This window comes from Sebastes fasciatus, chromosome 18 (assembly GCF_043250625.1).
Source record: "Sebastes fasciatus isolate fSebFas1 chromosome 18, fSebFas1.pri, whole genome shotgun sequence".
In the NCBI taxonomy this organism is placed as follows: Eukaryota; Metazoa; Chordata; class Actinopteri; order Perciformes; family Sebastidae; genus Sebastes; species Sebastes fasciatus.
This window is the reverse complement of record NC_133812.1, coordinates 18,157,632-18,174,416: the sequence shown is the minus strand read 5'-3', so window position 1 is coordinate 18,174,416 and position 16,785 is coordinate 18,157,632. Positions and strand designations below refer to the sequence as shown.

Here is a 16,785-nt window from a genome sequence, read left to right as displayed (position 1 = left end):
AAAGACGTTGTACAGAAAGTATTTGCTGAGATGCCGACCCCTTGAGCAGATTTTATCAAGCATAGGACTTATTAGAAAATTAGATTGCAATTTGGCCCAGCTAATCCTGGGCTAAGTAAACACGCCAGACCTATAACACAACCTTGCAATGGTGCATTGTGTGAGAACCACTTCGACTTTCTTTTGATGGTTAAACTGGATCACTTATTCAATTCCCTGGTAGTTATACAAATGTAAGAGAGATGCTGTATTATCAGCTGAGATAAGAGACACATACACACATACACAACACATACACACAATATCTGCCTGCCATGTCTATCTGTGTTTTGACAGAAGAGGGTGTATGGGGGATGACGACCTGCCAGTGTTTGCAGCTTTTCTTCTTTTCTCCTCAGATCTCACTACAGTCTGGACAACCTCACATCTGATACCCCTGGACTCTCAAAACAAATTCCCAGGCCTTTTAATGCCTAGCTATCAGCTTACCTGATTACACACACTGGGAAACACAAAGACACACATGCACTCCCCTAAAACCATGCACACTGTGGGACTTAACTTCCTTCACAAAAAGGCAGGGCTGTCCTCGACCAAAGAAATTCTTAGTCGTCTAACACTTGCACAATTTTGTCGACTAAAGGATTAGTTGATTTAATCGACAGATCTGTGAAACTCCACAAAGAATCACACAAAAGCACCACTTTAAATCTTGTGTTTACCAGAGATATGCTCATAAGTTTCCTAGATATGAGTCATTCAGCATGAAAAAAGCATACTATTCGACTAAAGAAATCATAGTCAACTAAGACCAAAATGACCGATTAATCGACTAATCGACTAAGACAGCGCAGCTTTATAAAAATGCAATGTAAAAAACAATGTATTTGATCCCAATTCCCAGTTTCGTTATAGTATCTACTATGATCATTTGATTCAGTTTGTAAACAAATCTGTGAAAGATGGTTCTTGTCTCACACAAAAATGTAAAACTACGCGCCCACATGTGTCCACATCCTTTTCCCAAATTATAGGCATGAAGCTTCACCCAGTAGCACTGCATTCCTGGAATATTTTACCATTAAAATAGAAAAAATATTTTGTCTAGAAATGATGTAAAACCTCACAAAACACTGATGTGTTTCACACTAAATTTAAAATAAAGAAGTGCTTTCATACACTAATGTTAGTAGTAATTAGTCAGGGCACGCCCATATCTTATGTATAGATTTGACTTGAGAGGAATGCGAGCTATGCTGTTCAGTCTGTGTTTGGGAAGATTATTTTAAGATGCTCTAAACATAAGCTCAATTTAAATGCCAGGGGACTTCAAGAATGTTTGTTTGTTTTTCGGTCAAACTGTGTCTCGACTGTAGGATTCAAACCAAACAATACAGGCCTCTACTACGATTACCCCTCCTTAAAGTAAAAAAAAAAAAGTCCCAATCTCCTTGACCCAAATTCCACCACAGCAGGATGGATGGGGACCCACCCCCCATCCCAAGACAAACACAATAGCCTTCTAACCCTCTCTGGCCTCCCAAAATAAAGGAAGGGGGGTGGTCAACTTTTCTATTATCAAGACACACAGCAGCTTGGGAGAAGATTGCTGACTTGACCAAATTGGTGTAAACATGAATAAAGAAAGGGTGATTTATAAAATACAGCAGTGTCGCATGGCAGTCTCTCACATAGGTGTTATTTTCAGGGTCCAATCACGCGGTTGTTAAGCAAGCAAGTAAAACCATAAGAACAACAAACGCCATATAAAGAGCAGTCTGTGCTCATCTAATATGAAAAACAAATTCAGCTCAATAATAGTTAGTGTACATAATTACACCAGCTCCTCTAGGCTGTTTTCAATGATGGTGCAGTACAGAGGCTTTTGAATGAAGACGTCTGGGTGTATGTGGGAGGGTTCGCACTGTTGGTAAGCCAGACGAAGCCATGTGTATCTAGATGGATAATAAAACAGGACTCATGTTGATTTAACAGACTACTGGCATCTCTCTGGTCTTTTTGATCTTTGTTTTCCGGCCCAACTTCTTTCTTTTTTTTTAACAGGCACACAACTAGATTGATTTGGTTTGCGGTGGGGGGCGGTTAATGTGAGGTGGAGGAGGGTGGGTGTTTTGAATAACGACTGTACCAGAAAGAATGTGAGTGTGAGTGGTGAGGCTACAGGGGGCGAGGAGGGGACAGTTAGGAGATGAAGGTATGCCCCGGGGCCGAAGCCCTAACTCACTTTAGAGGGTGTTACATATCTCAGACACAAACATTCATAGTTGAAATGCTTCTCTCTGCCGCCGTTGTTTGTGTGCCAGTGTGAAAGCATCTAGTAAGGCGATGCTCTCGTATTAAATATCATCGCCGCAGCCAAAAGATGATTGTTGTAAATCTACTCCAGTCTCCAGTGAGATCAGATAATGTTTCTGTTGTGGCTGTTGCAGCACTAGTGTGTGTTTGTGTGTCGTTTGAGACGAGCGGGGGGGGGGGGGGGGGGGGGGGGCAGCTGAATGGCAGCTATTCTTTCTATACACTATTTACAAACTTTGCCAAATATATGCAAATCCTTGTTGTAATTATCAGTCTGGAGCAGAAGCCCTTTAAACAAAAGAAGTCAGTTAAAAAGAGGGCATCCCCCCCACACCCTCCCCCAACAGACCCCATACTAGCGCCCCCTCTCTGTATCAAAGGTGTGGTCAAAGCGTCTCCGAGGCTCCGAGGGACCAGACACATCGACAATACCCACTGGTTGCACCGTTTATCTCCATCAAGTCTGATGTGAATTAGCCCACAGCAAAACGCAAATATTTATCAGTGCTTTGGTATCTCATTCATGTGCAGAGAACAAAAACCTGAGGTCACCACCAAGCAAAACATTCCCGACCTGCTCATTTTGAACCATCACTCCCAGTTATGACCTGGAGAAGAATCAAACTTGGCATGCAATTAATTTCATACGCCCCCCCTCTCTCCTCCCTCCCTACCTTCTGTGGCTAAGCTGAATAACCCCACTGGGAATTAGGATCCCACTCTAATCTAATGAAACACTTCACATGATGGGACACAAGGAGCTGGCTCACACGGTGATGTGAGCTAAAAGTAGGGCTTTGAAAATGTTTCTATAAATGCATCTTCTATCTGGCAGCTGTCACTGTGTGAAATTCTTTTCCCAACAATAAGTTTGGCCGTAGTAAAGGACGTATACGTCAGAGTTCAGGGCACCCACTTGGCCAGAGATGGTACACTGGGTGGTATCTGTAGTACAGTCGATAAACAGGCTTGGCTACTAAAGGGGATGAAAAAGGGGGATGTTTTCTTGTAGATTCTGTAACGCTGGTGATGCACAAGAATGATGAAGGAACACTTGATGATACACTTTTAAATTTAAGCTCATAAACAGAGTAAAATAAAAGTTAATGAAATGAGACAGCATTTAAACATGATTTTACTTTCTACATACATGATGAGGCTCTGTATTGGCCAAAGCAAAACCATCACCCACCAAGTCAGAGCATCTACAAACCCCTATGCTAACTAACCACACCCTCAGGACAACAATGCCTTCAGCTATAGTCACTCATGTGAGGAGAAACCACTGCTTTGGGTTTCAGGCACATCCTGAAAAAATGACTAGTTTCAACTTAAATTATATTGATACTTTAAAGTAGAGCAGTCATACATTTTTAGCAAAGTTAAAGAGAAACATTTTAATTAATGAGACTTTAGTGAATCATTGTTCTTACCTGTTAAAGTTATTGTCCCAAGCATTTGGTAAAAGTCCAAAAAATCTCTTTAAAAAAATTACAAAAGATTTACAATTTTTAGATGATTAAAAAATATATTTGAAAAATTAGTTTTCCTTCACTTCTGTGCACACTCAGTAAAAATCTGTTCGCTTCGTGGCTCGGTCTTCACTAGTAAACTCAGTCTGAGTGCAGAGGCTGTCTCTCTCTTCCAGCGCTTCTCAGCCAGTATGAACAGCAGAGAGGGCTCCACACACATTTCAACAGACTGACACACATGTCATGCTGGGACCACCCCTGCCTCCCTCTTCCTCCCACCTCCCTCTCCTTTCTTCAGCTGTTCTGAATGAGCCCCCTCCTCCTCCTCCCCCTCCCCCTCCTCATCTGCTCCCCCTCCTCCCTCAGAGCTCACTGTCCAGCCGGGATGACTGGAGCTCATCATGTGATTTTTCAAGGAAGCATTTGTCACCTTTCCCTTCCAGAAAACAGCAACTATTGTACATGTCCATAAAACCCCCCTCCCTTAATTCCTCATGCTGTTTCATACAGACAAACTCATACACATTGTTTCTCTGGAGGATAATGGGGGAAGGTAGGGGGGGGGGAGGGGGGGGGTACAGTCTCCTACAGTCTGTGGCCTTAATACTCATGTGTCCTGAAAAGGCACTTTCTCACAAACACCAACTGAAAAACAGCTCCCTTCCCATCTTCTCTCCTTTCTACTCCCCCATTTTTCTGGAGGCAACCAGGCTCTCCCCCGTATCTCATGGCTCATGTCACTAGTCGTGGAGCAATGTTGACAGAGGCAACCCAAGGGGAATTTCAGGATTTCACTTAGGAGTTTTGGATTTTACATTTAGAAATGGTTGATTTTGAGTTCCCAAATCCCAGTTCTTTAAAGCAAAATTGATAAAATACTAATTTAAGGCTGCAACTAACGATTATTTTCTTTGCCGGATATACCTGGCGAATATTTTCTCGATTAGTTGTTTGATCTATAAAATGTCAGAAAATGGTGAAAAATGTTGATCAGTGTTTCCCAAAACCCAAGATGACGTCCTCAAATGTCTTGTTTTGTCCAAAGATATTCAGTTTAGTGCCATCGAGCAGTAAAGAAACCCAAATATATTCACATTAAGAAGAAAAAAAATACTCAAACCGATTAATTGATTATCCAAATAGCTGCCGATTAATGTAATAGTTGACAAACTAATCGATTAATCGCTGCAGCTCTATAGCAAATCTTACTTCATTGCACGGTCCCAAAACTCTTCAAACATATTCCTGTTTGAGGCAAAGTTCATACCAAAGGCCTAAACTCAAACCTAACATGAACGGGGGTGCCATCGGGTTACCGCCTGCCCCCTGTGAATGTTAATAGGCCCCTCTCAATTACGCCAATGCAGACACATTTAATTCAGCTTTTGTCTGAGGGGGGGTAGGGGATGGGGGAGGCTAGCAGGAATGCAGATAAATCCTCAGGTAAATACCAGCATAATCAGATCTGTCACACTTCTGCATTGTCCCGGAGGAATGTGTGAATTCCCTCCAGAAAGCTCCCAAATAGGTGATAACAGTGGTAATGAAGTACCGTCTGAAAGGACCCCTCACCCAAAGAGTGTATGCTTTTAAATGTGGGCACCGTAATCAGAATACAGTATATACTATATGCAATAATCAAGCAAAGTGTCAGCTCCAGGTGCTAGATTAGTGACGTGTCCACAGTGTCTTTGCATGCAAAAGGAAAACCATCAGTACAATATGTTTTTTGTGTTTTTCTTACTTCTTAAAACTGGACATTTTCTCCATTTCTTAAGTGCAAACGGACGGCAACTTCAAATCAAATTAGGTCAAAACAAGACAACCAAGGAAAGCTCTGGGACAAAATGTAGGCGAAACAAATCATCTTGTTTTCTCTTTATCAGGCACCACTTCCTGTGAGTTTCTTCAGGTCCATTGAATTGAGAGAGCCGTGAATACCGAGATCAATGCCCATGAATGGAAGGTTTCATGGTTTTTTATCAGAGCTGGCAGGAGTGAGAAAAGAGGAATTGAGGGGGGCAAGGACAGAAAACAGCCACAGATCTAATGAGATATAATATTTTCAGGAGAAAGTTCTTCATAACATTATGGATAAACACAAAGTAGGCTTTGTATGTCGTCACTTCTGCTCTTTTCTCTAGTCTTAGTAACTTAGTTACACATTTTAAGTCTAAGTATATTATTTAATTCCACATTAATAGCAGCAAGTTAGGAGTGAAATACTATCGGCCTTTCATTTGATCACAGTCATTTACTAAGACTTTCATTCTGACACACCAGTGAGGCGTTCTGTTATTGCAGTGACTCATCTGGTGGGTATTGCACTCTCTGTACTATATAATGCCCACTATGATAGTACTGTATTATTATGCTGAGTGGACAGTGAGTCAGACCGATGGGAATTTAGAGTTTGATGAGAGTACCTCTGTTGGGTCGGCCCACATCTTCCTTTCCCCTCCCAACTTCCTTCATATGACTCACTCACATCAGTCACATTCCTGGACTTCCATACATACTGAACGATCTGAATTTAGGCACAGCTTCAGGCTACTCTGAGCTCTATGGGAAATACTGTCACAAAGAATCCATATGGTTCATCCTGGAGTTACAGGACAAGGCTGGCATTTAAAAAAAAACTTTATTATCAACAAATCATACGAGAATAATAACCAGCTCTGACTTTAATCCTGCTAACAAATGTGTTGCCTTGGCCTGATTTTCCCAGAGGACTAAATATAAACCACTAATCTAGTTTTCTTCGTTCACATGAATGTTTTTTTCTTCTCAGTCATCCTTTTTGGTCACATTTGATTAAGCACTTGAACCCTACAGACCTACTGTGGCCTGGTCATTTAAAACTAATCTGAAGCCAAACACAAATCTCAAACAAATTTATTTTAAATTCAATTAGGGCTCCAACTAATGCATATTTTCATGAAATGCCCATCACAAGTTCCCAGAGCCCATTGTGACATTTTAAAATGTTTTGTTTTGACTGATCAACAGTCCAAATCTCATAGATATTCAATTTACTATGATAAGAGAGAAGGAAATGATAAAATATTCACATTTGAGAGGCTGGAATGTCTGAATCTTTTTTGCCATTTTTGTTTAGAGAAATCACTTAAACAATTATTCCAACACATTCTCATCCCAACTCGTCACATACTGACGCTTTGTCAGACCGCTTGGTGTCACTTTTCAGTCACAGTAAACACATTGTTAATGTTGTGAATTAAACAAAAACAACAATTGCTTAGGTTTAGGCGACAAAACCACTTAGGTTTAGGAAAAAACAACATGGTTCTGTCAGGGAAACGAGGAGAGGGACGCAATTGCGGACCAGGGGGATGTAAAAGTTAATCCCAAAGGATAACCACAAAAATCGCAAGCGATTTAAAGGGAGAGGGGGAAACACCAAATGAAAACAGGCCTAAACGGAAAGCTCTCTACACTCAATATATCTTGAAAAGACTCAAACTAAAACACTGCTGCCGAGCAGCTGACTAGAACATAAATGAAACAAAAGAACCAGCGAAGGCAGGCCACACAGACTTAACCCACTCTAAGAGACTCCAGCGCGGAGAAGAAGCTAAATGGTGAGCGAATCCCACAGATAGGTTCATGGTACTTCTGCAGATTCACATACCCCTATACAGATAGAGCATAAACAAGACAGCACTCTCACTACCTCTGACAAAGACACAATGAGTCAGCACCTGAGCCCTGAAACCAGCGGTAGATATAGGCTTCAACCACCTGATCCTCATCAGGACAATAAGGCTCCACATCTGCCTCTCCTCCGAGATAATTAACTCAACCAGCCTGGTGAGTGGCAAGTGACCATCACAGGTTGGGCTTAAAATTACTACGTTTTTACAGTGAAAATGTGACTTGATGTGAACACGGGACACAAACAAACAGCGGATTGTAACGTGAAATTGAAACTTAACGCACGGGACACTAACAGCGGTCGCCTGGATGAAAGCCCTGTGTTTGTTGGACCCTCCCACCTGCCTGATGTGTTCTCTTTCGCTCTTTAAACTAAGTCACCCCAGCTGCGGATGGGTTTACATTGAAATGGAAAACCATTTTAAACTCTGACTTCTTTGACAAAGCGGCGGTATTTGACGCCCTGGGAATGAGAAAGAGCTGATTTAGCGATTATCAAATCAGTTGTAGTGTAATTGCATTCGCTCTAAGTTCGAGTGAAGATCCCAGAGTTTCCAAAGATCTCAATATTGTCAGGCTGAACTTTGGAGAAATGTGTATAAAATTATGCACAAGACATAGGGGATATGTACATTTGATGAAATGGTGCAGCCATATAAATATGATGGATTTGGTTTGAAAATTGTACTCAGTATAAACATTGTATAACTTCAATTAAGAGCTGAAACCAGCTGATACAGAAGTAGCATATAATACTGTCAGACAGAGTGGAAACTTAAAGTTACTTAATTGGAAATAAAAGGGGAAGACAGAATATTGACGGGTCACTTTAAATTGTTTCCTTTCATTAGATAAATGCTAATGTAATTCAAATAGGTTTCTATCACAGCACTAAATGAAAATGGGAGTGTATTTGGTATTGAAACCTCAGTTGAGTCAGGATAACACAGAGCCAAGTCTGGGGGGGGGTGTGGCGCCCCACATATCTCGCTAAATCAGAAAACGTGCCTCAGTTCAGGAATGTTTGAGGAGGGGTCTTCAATGGACGGGCGGGTGGGGGGTTGGGGTGCTGGACGGAGGGACTTTTTGTTGCCTGTAAAGAAGTGAATGACATCATCGGACAGCACAGACGAAAAACGCCTCCTACTCTTCCAAGAACTGGATAGGATGATGTTGAAATAATTGGAGGAAAGGGAAACGAGGGCTGCGAGTGTGTGAAACTGCCCGAGATCAGAGAGATTTTTCACTCAATACCTTCCCTTTCTTCTCCATTTTTAAATTCTGTTTCGCTCCTTTCACACCCTCGGTTTTATCTCCCGAATCCACACTCCAGTCCTCTTTAATCCCTCTCCTTCGCCACCACTTTCCCCTCTGTCTCTTCTATCCCCTTGAGCCCACATCCCACCCCTCCTCCTGGTTTGCGTGTGGGCCGGAGGGATGGATAAGAATGTCGGACAGGAAACGCAGTCATTTCTTGACATCACGGTTTCCTCTTCCTTTTTCCCGTTTCCTCGAATTACACTTCATTCTGTACTTCACAGTCTGTACAACAACCCCTTCCGCCTCTTCTTGCTGACATTATGTCTGCACATAACGTGATGTAGCGTGATGAGATGAACACTGTAGATGTGACGTCTCAAGTTTGAGTATTTCGTGAACATCCTTTGTTTAGTTTTGCTGTAAAACAATGAAGGATCATGTTTACAGCTTTCAGCATTGAGAGAGAAGGTGTTGGTTCCAAAAAATCAATCTTATCTTGCACGCAACTGGAAACAATTAAATTTGAGATCAAGTATGTGTGCTTCTGTTACTGTTGGTCTTCCTAGCTGTCCAGTTCAAGTCCTACGACAAAAATGCTAAATTTGGGTGAAGTCTTTCTTCCAGAGGGGCATGTTTAGCCAGTTTTACCATTTGTTAAACTTGCATTCCTGACATATCTGCACCAGCAATTTGTCATTCCAGTTGTTGTTGTTATGCATCATCTTGTCTTCCAGTACAGACTGAAACGTGAAAATGAATGTAGATCTAAAGAGGCCCCTTCCGGAGCTTTAAAAGGCCTTGGAAATGGTCCACATTTACAAACGAGTGCAACACTAAAGAGATGAATGAAAAGGACTTGTCAGCTTGCCGGTTCGACGAGATCCACAGAAATGCGCGTTTCAAATGATTGTGTGTATTCAAAGGTAGTCTAGATGAAAGCTTTGTGTCAACTAGTAGAAACAGGCTGGAAAAAAAACTAATTTGTTGTTGCTCAACCCAAAAAGCGGCTCATCTTGTCTCTGAGCCAAAAAAGAGGTTCCCACTCCCTCCCCAGATGTATTTCATGAAAACAATTGCTCTTATCCTTCATGCTCTTCCTGGCTGCATATCCATCCTCCTTACCCCATGCATGAATCTGCTTAACATTAAGATCTGGCAGAGATCCATTAATGTGTGCTTCATCTACACACAAAAATGGTTCATCTTAACAGGTCATTTAATCTCAACTGTGAGTGCTTAAATCTAATTTCTCTTGTTACGGTCAATCGAGTGAGTAATTCCACTGGTTTCCACAACAATCTTACTTGTTTTGAGTCTTTTGTAGAAACAAATGTGGGTAACTTAAGGCAGGGCGGAACAAGTATCGAGTATCCAGCACCGAGAAGATTACACTTAATTCTTGCATTGGAGACAAGTGAAAGAAACCTCACCTCACTGACACATTCTTGGCACGTATTTAAAGAAGACTGTATCATTAGTTGCAAGGTAAAACGGACTTATTATAGCATATGGATACTTGCTGCATTGCAACAGGGGCCATAACGCTATTAAAGACGGAGGAGGAGGAGGGGTCAGTCGCATTCCTGGTCCATTCTCTCAATCCTCCATGTGCCTGGGGGAGGTTAGGGGTTGAGGAGGTAGATTAGGTTCCCTGATGCCGAGAAAGATGAGAGAGGAGAGCCTGCGGAGATGAGAGGGTCCTGGGGGGTCTGAGAGCCCTGGTGAGAGTCTACCATGAGTTTGACCTTATTACTGTAATTTTAGGCCCTCTGTACCTGGGACACTACTTTTGAGTTTAGTTTAGTTAAATGATTTGGTTGTGACAGGGCTGCACTCCCTACAAAATATATTAACATGCTGATGTTAGCGTTTAGCTCAAAGCACTGCTGTGCCCAACTATAGCCTCACAGAGGCTTGTCTTGTTACACCAGAACCAGGCAGTACAATCATTATCGGTGATATGGCTCTGATAAACAATAATATGTTATTACACTGTTGAAGGTTTAATAAATATAGCTTCAACGATTAGCTTTTAGGCTTGCCGTGATAGTCAGTGTTACACTGTGTTCAGGCATACGCCGATTTCATTACTTGCCCACCAGCCTCACCGTTGTTTTGCTTTTTTTTATAGAAATAAAATCCATTTTGTTCATTTTCGGTATCAGCGCTGTGTTATCGTGTAGTCGGGCGACGGACGCTTCAAACTGAAAGTGAAAATGTCTGCTCCATACAGAGTCTCACAGCACAGAGTAGCAGGAGTCAGATTACACACAAACGGGATGAGAAAGAATTGATAAACAAGAAAATGGCGAAGGACTTGGTGTCAAAGTGAAAAGCAAAAGTGCCTATTTGGCCATATTTTGGATTTAAACCCAATGCTCCAATGCTCCAATGTTAATGAGGCATTCGCTGTGCGGAGGACAGAGCGTTCACAGCTGGTGGGCGCGGTGCAGCGGCGTCGGGTGGAAACCTGCGGCCCCGCAGCGAAAGCTCGACCTGAGAGACCAGACACACAGCCATCCAACGTTAAAGATCAAAGTAAGCGCTCTACAGATATTGAGCGTCATCTTTCTTGTAAAAATATTTGTATATGTCATTGGTAACACCGGTATTCTCACAAGTGTGTTAACCAGTGGGAAAATGTCCTCATCGTGACATCCCTATCAGCTATAGAGCAAAACACAAGGGAATTAATGGTAAAATCATGACAAACGTTTATGCCGTCTGAGGTCGAGGGGAGTTGGATGTTTGGTATGTGTGTCAAGGCTAAGTGAGCCTGCTGGAGATAAGATTTTTCATTAGCTTGCCATCAGCTGATCTGCTTATTGCTGATGTTGTAGTCTGTTGAACTTACTCAAGCTTCATTTGAATAGCTAAAACATTGTTGAGGTTGCTTCTGTAACCAGAAACACTTGAGAGCTGCCCATTGTATTTGACCAGGAGGGAAAAAAGGCTTTCTGTCTGATCAGTTTAGAGGCTGAGACAGCAATTGACAAATGACAGCTTTCTAATAGATACTCTCTTGCCCTGAAGTGTATCCTTCATGCTCCCTCTTCATAACAAATGACTGAATAAAACATGGTGCACTGATGAACGTAATTGAACTACTGACTGGACAATGATGGATCTTAAGGGACTGAGGGCCTTTTAAGCACTCCAATCTAAAACTCTGCCTCCCTAACACTTTCCTCTGGGATCACCTCCCTTCTCTGAGGGGGAGAGATCCCTCTGACGTCTTGCACTAAGTTGATGGATCAGCATTTGCGCAAATACAGTATAAACCAAGGACAAAAGAATTCCTCCCAGTAGTGTGAGTACAGTAGAAAAAGACGCACACGAACATCTTAATGGGAAAGCTGTAATGAGTTTTGTCAGCTGGAATGTAAAAGGAATATGGGCAAACATCCAAGAGGAACAATCCGGCGGCTGGATTGTGTTATGATGACTGTACAGCCTTATTGGCAGAGATCAGACAGAGCTTAAGTGAAGGGTGAGGTTCCTTCCACAGGCATGATGAACGTTTTGGCAACACGACTATGTATGTCCCACGAGCCGAGCCTGAGTAAGTCCATCCTGGCCACACACACATGAATCCACACACACACCTCCAGTACGCACGCACAGGCTGCAATACGTACGTCTCGTAAAAGTTAACACCTGTAACCATGAAAGAAATAAAACTGTAGTGGAAACAGAGACTCTAGTGGATCATTTCTGACAATTCTTGACACATCTGGTATCTGTCTGACTTTTTTTTTTTTTTAAAGTTATTTTTTGGGGTGATTTTTAAGTATTTTATTGATAGGACAGTGGATAGAGTGTTGGAAAGGGGGAGAGAGAGAAATGACATGCGGAAAGGACCACAGGCCGGATTCGAACCCGGGTCCACCGCTGCTAGGACTGAGCCTTGGCGATACATGGGCGCTCGCTCTACCGACTGAGCTAACTAGCCGCCCCTGTCTGACTTTTTGACACACTTGGACTGCTGCAGTATGTTGGGTTGCAACTACTACATGCTTTCGCTATTGATTAATACGTCTGCACCACGTTCCCAGGGAGAGTGCCAGGCTTTGAAGCCAATTCAATATAGTGGCAAAACCATGGAATTACAACTTCCGTGTCCATCACCTGATGCAAATTTCATAAGAATGAATCCTAGACTGTATATAAGAAGTGGACATAGTCAACGTGACGTCACCCATTGGTTTTTGGACTGCCGTTTTGAAGCCTCGAGCTCTGCATTTTGGCCGTCGCCATCTTCTTTTTTTGCAACCAAAAGTGACATTAGAGGGTGGAGCGAAGTACAACCGAATAATGAATAAGCCATTTTTAGGCAATCAAAATGCTACAATTAACTTTCATGAACAGAAAACACATTGTGAAAGGGTTGTAAGTTGTAAGATGAAAAGACGGACAACTCCCAGACTGGACAACGCCGTGGTAGCGACCTGTCAATCACAAGGTAGCCACGCCCTAAATCATCCCCTGTTTATGGTCTATTTTACTCTAAATGGGACCATAATTAACTAAATGAACATCATGCTGTATTGAAGAAGACTTGAAACTAGCGATTGAGACCATAAACTCATGTTTACAATGTTTACTGAGGTAATAAATCAAGAGAGAAGTAAGGTCATTCTCAGAGACTTCTATACAATCAGACTTCTTTTTGCAACCAGAGGAGTCGCCCCCTGGTGGCTATTAGAAAGAATGCAAGTTTAAGGCACTTCTGCATTGGTTTCACTTTCCAGACCCGGAGGTAGCCCACTGAAATAAACGGGGCCCCGCCTTCAACGCTGTATCCAGTCCTCTTTAAACATCCATGGTCTCTACTGAATACATTTATTGTTTAGTCTATAAAATGTTAAAAACTGTCCATCACACGTTCCCATAACTTAAGGTGCCTTCCGGTGGCTCAGTTTTTTTAAACAGCTGAAAAACCTAAAGGGATTTGGTTTCTAATAATATGACAAATATAGCAAAACTCACACTGGAGCATTTTATTTGATAACTAAATTAAAGCATTTATTTTCTGTCAATCAACTGTTTGATTATTCGTTCAAGCACAAGTACAATGAGTGACAGATGTTCTCTGTTCTTCTTTTGGACCGACAACTTCCAGTTTGTGACACACACTCGTACGCAAACTTAAATGAATGAATTCAATGAACTGGTTTAATGTGGTGAACCGCACCCATCTGTTTCCCTTGAGTATAGGATGAAACAAACAAACAGACTTGCAGGATTTGATGTCCAACGTTCCTACAAAATAAACGCAAACTGCAGTGAACACACGAACACAGTCAGCACTCTCTCTCCCTCTCCAGCCTTCCAGAAAACTTCATCTGTCCTCTCTTAGAGCCTGTGAGCCATCTGGGAGGGACCCTCAAGGCTCCGGCCAGTGAATTACATCAGCTATGATGTCAGTCTTGAACCTCATGCGCCCACACCCCTGAAACTAGCAACTCAAACACACATGTAGCTTATCTACATGGACGTAACACAGCACACAACAAATCTCCCTGTTCCTAATGAGATTAACATGTTAAAAGATCAACATGGTTTCCTTTAACAACACATGATTTACTGCTGTAGACAGAATATGTAGATGCATCATTCATGGATGCATCATTCTTTCTTCCCTCTAGCAAAGAAACATTTCCACTCAAAACTTCCATGTAATATTTATGCAGTTCCTTTCTGTGTAATACCTCAGCTCAACTCTCCTGCCTGGACTTTCTCAGCCCATCTGGCACCCAAAGAAGGTCGAAACAGACTTTGATTATGATTTTCAAACATCATCTGAGCATATTTGTTAACCATTTTTATGCAAAACTGAAGGCCAGCAGATTCACTGTTTGTATTCACAACGGGGTCGACTACTGACGGACGTACTGGAAATCGTAACTCCACACCATCCTCACACTTTTGATACCATTTTAAACAAATACTTTCGCTAATTTAATTAAACACTCCATGACAGATGATAGAGTAAAATATTTTTGCTGCAACGTATATACCTACTCTTCACTTTTCACACAGTCACACCGTCAAACTAGACTCAGACTAATTGACTTTCTTTCTAAAAAAATGCCCATAAAAGTCTGCAGCGGAGTCCAATATTATGACTTTTTCCAGTACCTTTAAATTCCTGTCTACAATTCAGATATCAAAAATAAGCACAAAACCAACAGGTATTGCTTTTTTAAAGAAATTGGGTTAGGTGTTGTCTCAAGTTGCTACTTTAAGCAAGACTGTCAGTTGTCATGTTACCCAGGTTGGTGTGTTGATGCGTTTGGGGTGTGGCGTTTCACCATCGGGCTGGTACTCAAACTGTAAACACTCTGATAGAGAGAGATTACGGTTGTGTGTTTGTATATGCCTGTGCCTGCACGTGTGTGTGTGTGTGTGTGTTTGCTCATGCGTCAGCCTTTTGATCTGTAGCCTGTCTTTTGTTGTTTTTCGTTGTTATCAGAGAGATTCCTCTTCTCTTCCTCTCTCCCACCATGCATTGCTGTCCTTATCAGGTTGCACAAGAGGTAGAGAAGTGCACCCCTCCATACCATCCACTCCCCTATCTTCTCTCTTTTCACCCATTGTTTATCTCCCTTCCTTTGACTCCCCTGCTCTCCTTTAATCTGTAGCCTTGAAATTCGTTCACAGCTTCAGCTGTTTGTCTCCGGTTTTTAGTCCTGCTAGTGAGAGCGCCAGGGCTTATGAGGGCAATATCAGTCAGCTCGCAGTTTAATTGGGAAGAGCAGGATAGAGCCCTGAGTCTGTGTGTGATGTGTAATACCCAAATGGATCTTAGCAAATCCAGCTTCAGTTCTGATCACACAGTGTGGCATTAGGGGTGTAAGAAAATATTGATACACTTGAGTATTGCGATATTATGTTTTTACTGTATCAATTCTCAAAAATACTATCATTCTTAATTAATAGTTTACATGCAAAGATTCATGGCAGACAGTGACTCAGATTGCACAAAAAGTAGTGCTATGATGTAGGGCTGGGAAATATATTGATATTATATTGAAATCGTGATATGAGACTAGATATCGTCTTAGATTTTGGATATCATAATATCGTGATATGGCATAAGCGTCTATTCCTGGTTTTAAACGCTGCATTATAGAAAAGATGTAATTTTACCAGACTGTTCTAGCTGTTCTATTATTTGCCTTTTACACTTAGTCATTATATCCACATTACAGATGATTATTTATCAAAAATCTCATTGTGTAAATATTTTGTAAAAGCAAATAGTCAACCATTCAATATCATCGCAATATCGTTATCAAGGTATTTTGTCAATTTTAATCTAATGTTCGCTCGCGGTAGCCAATGGTCGCTCGCGGTAGCTGCTGGTCGCTTGCGGTCACTCGCAGTCGCTAGTGCTCCCGTTGACACTCTCCTTGCCACAGTATTAGTACCAAGTTGTAAATCGGCGATACTTTTTTGGTCCTTGAATAGCATTTCAGCCACCACAGTCATCGCCTCTTTTACAATGCCGCCATCGGTGAAGAATTTTTTGTGCTCCATTAGGATGTGCGCCACTTTAAATGAAGCCTCTGTTGCTGCGTTTTTCTGCCGTCCCCGTCCACAGCAGTACGTTGCTTTGCTTCTGTGTTGGTATTCCAGTCTGTTTCGTGATGCTGGGGGCGTGCCGACCGTCATTTACTGTAGGTAATACACTGACTATGGATAAGTACCTCATACATCCCTACTTCAAAACACACAAACTATCCCTTTAACCTGAAGACAATACAACTTGGTTTTGTGTACTTGAAAGCAAATGGTCTGCAGCCTCTACATGTGTATGCGTCAGTGCACAAGATCTGAGAATTCCTGACAAAGTAATAAATATGTGGTTCCCCTCTTTTCTGTTCTTTATCTTTCCACGTTACTAATTAACTTACAGTAAATGTCCACAGAAGCAATGATTTCAACAACAGAATTATTCTCCTGTTAGGCTATGTGCCACATCGACTCATACACTCTGTATCTCTGCTCTGAAGATGGTATTGGGTTACTCTATAAACGGACAGAATCGCTTCATTAA

At 41.8% G+C, this 16,785-nt stretch overlaps 1 protein-coding gene across 2 annotated transcripts in view; it reads right to left on the bottom strand.

Moving 5' to 3' along the window:
* akap12b (A kinase (PRKA) anchor protein 12b) overlaps positions 1-16,785 on the bottom strand; it is a 49,777-nt gene that overhangs the window by 9,463 nt on the left and 23,529 nt on the right. The window contains exon 1 of one of the 2 annotated variants that reach the window (XM_074616129.1): positions 3,750-4,010. The exons of the other annotated variant lie outside the window; for it this stretch is intronic. Coding sequence (XP_074472230.1) covers positions 3,750-3,774 — 25 coding nt within the window. The 5' untranslated portion in view covers positions 3,775-4,010. Of the gene's footprint in view, positions 1-3,749; positions 4,011-16,785 lie in introns of those variants that run through there. 2 annotated transcript variants of the gene reach the window in all.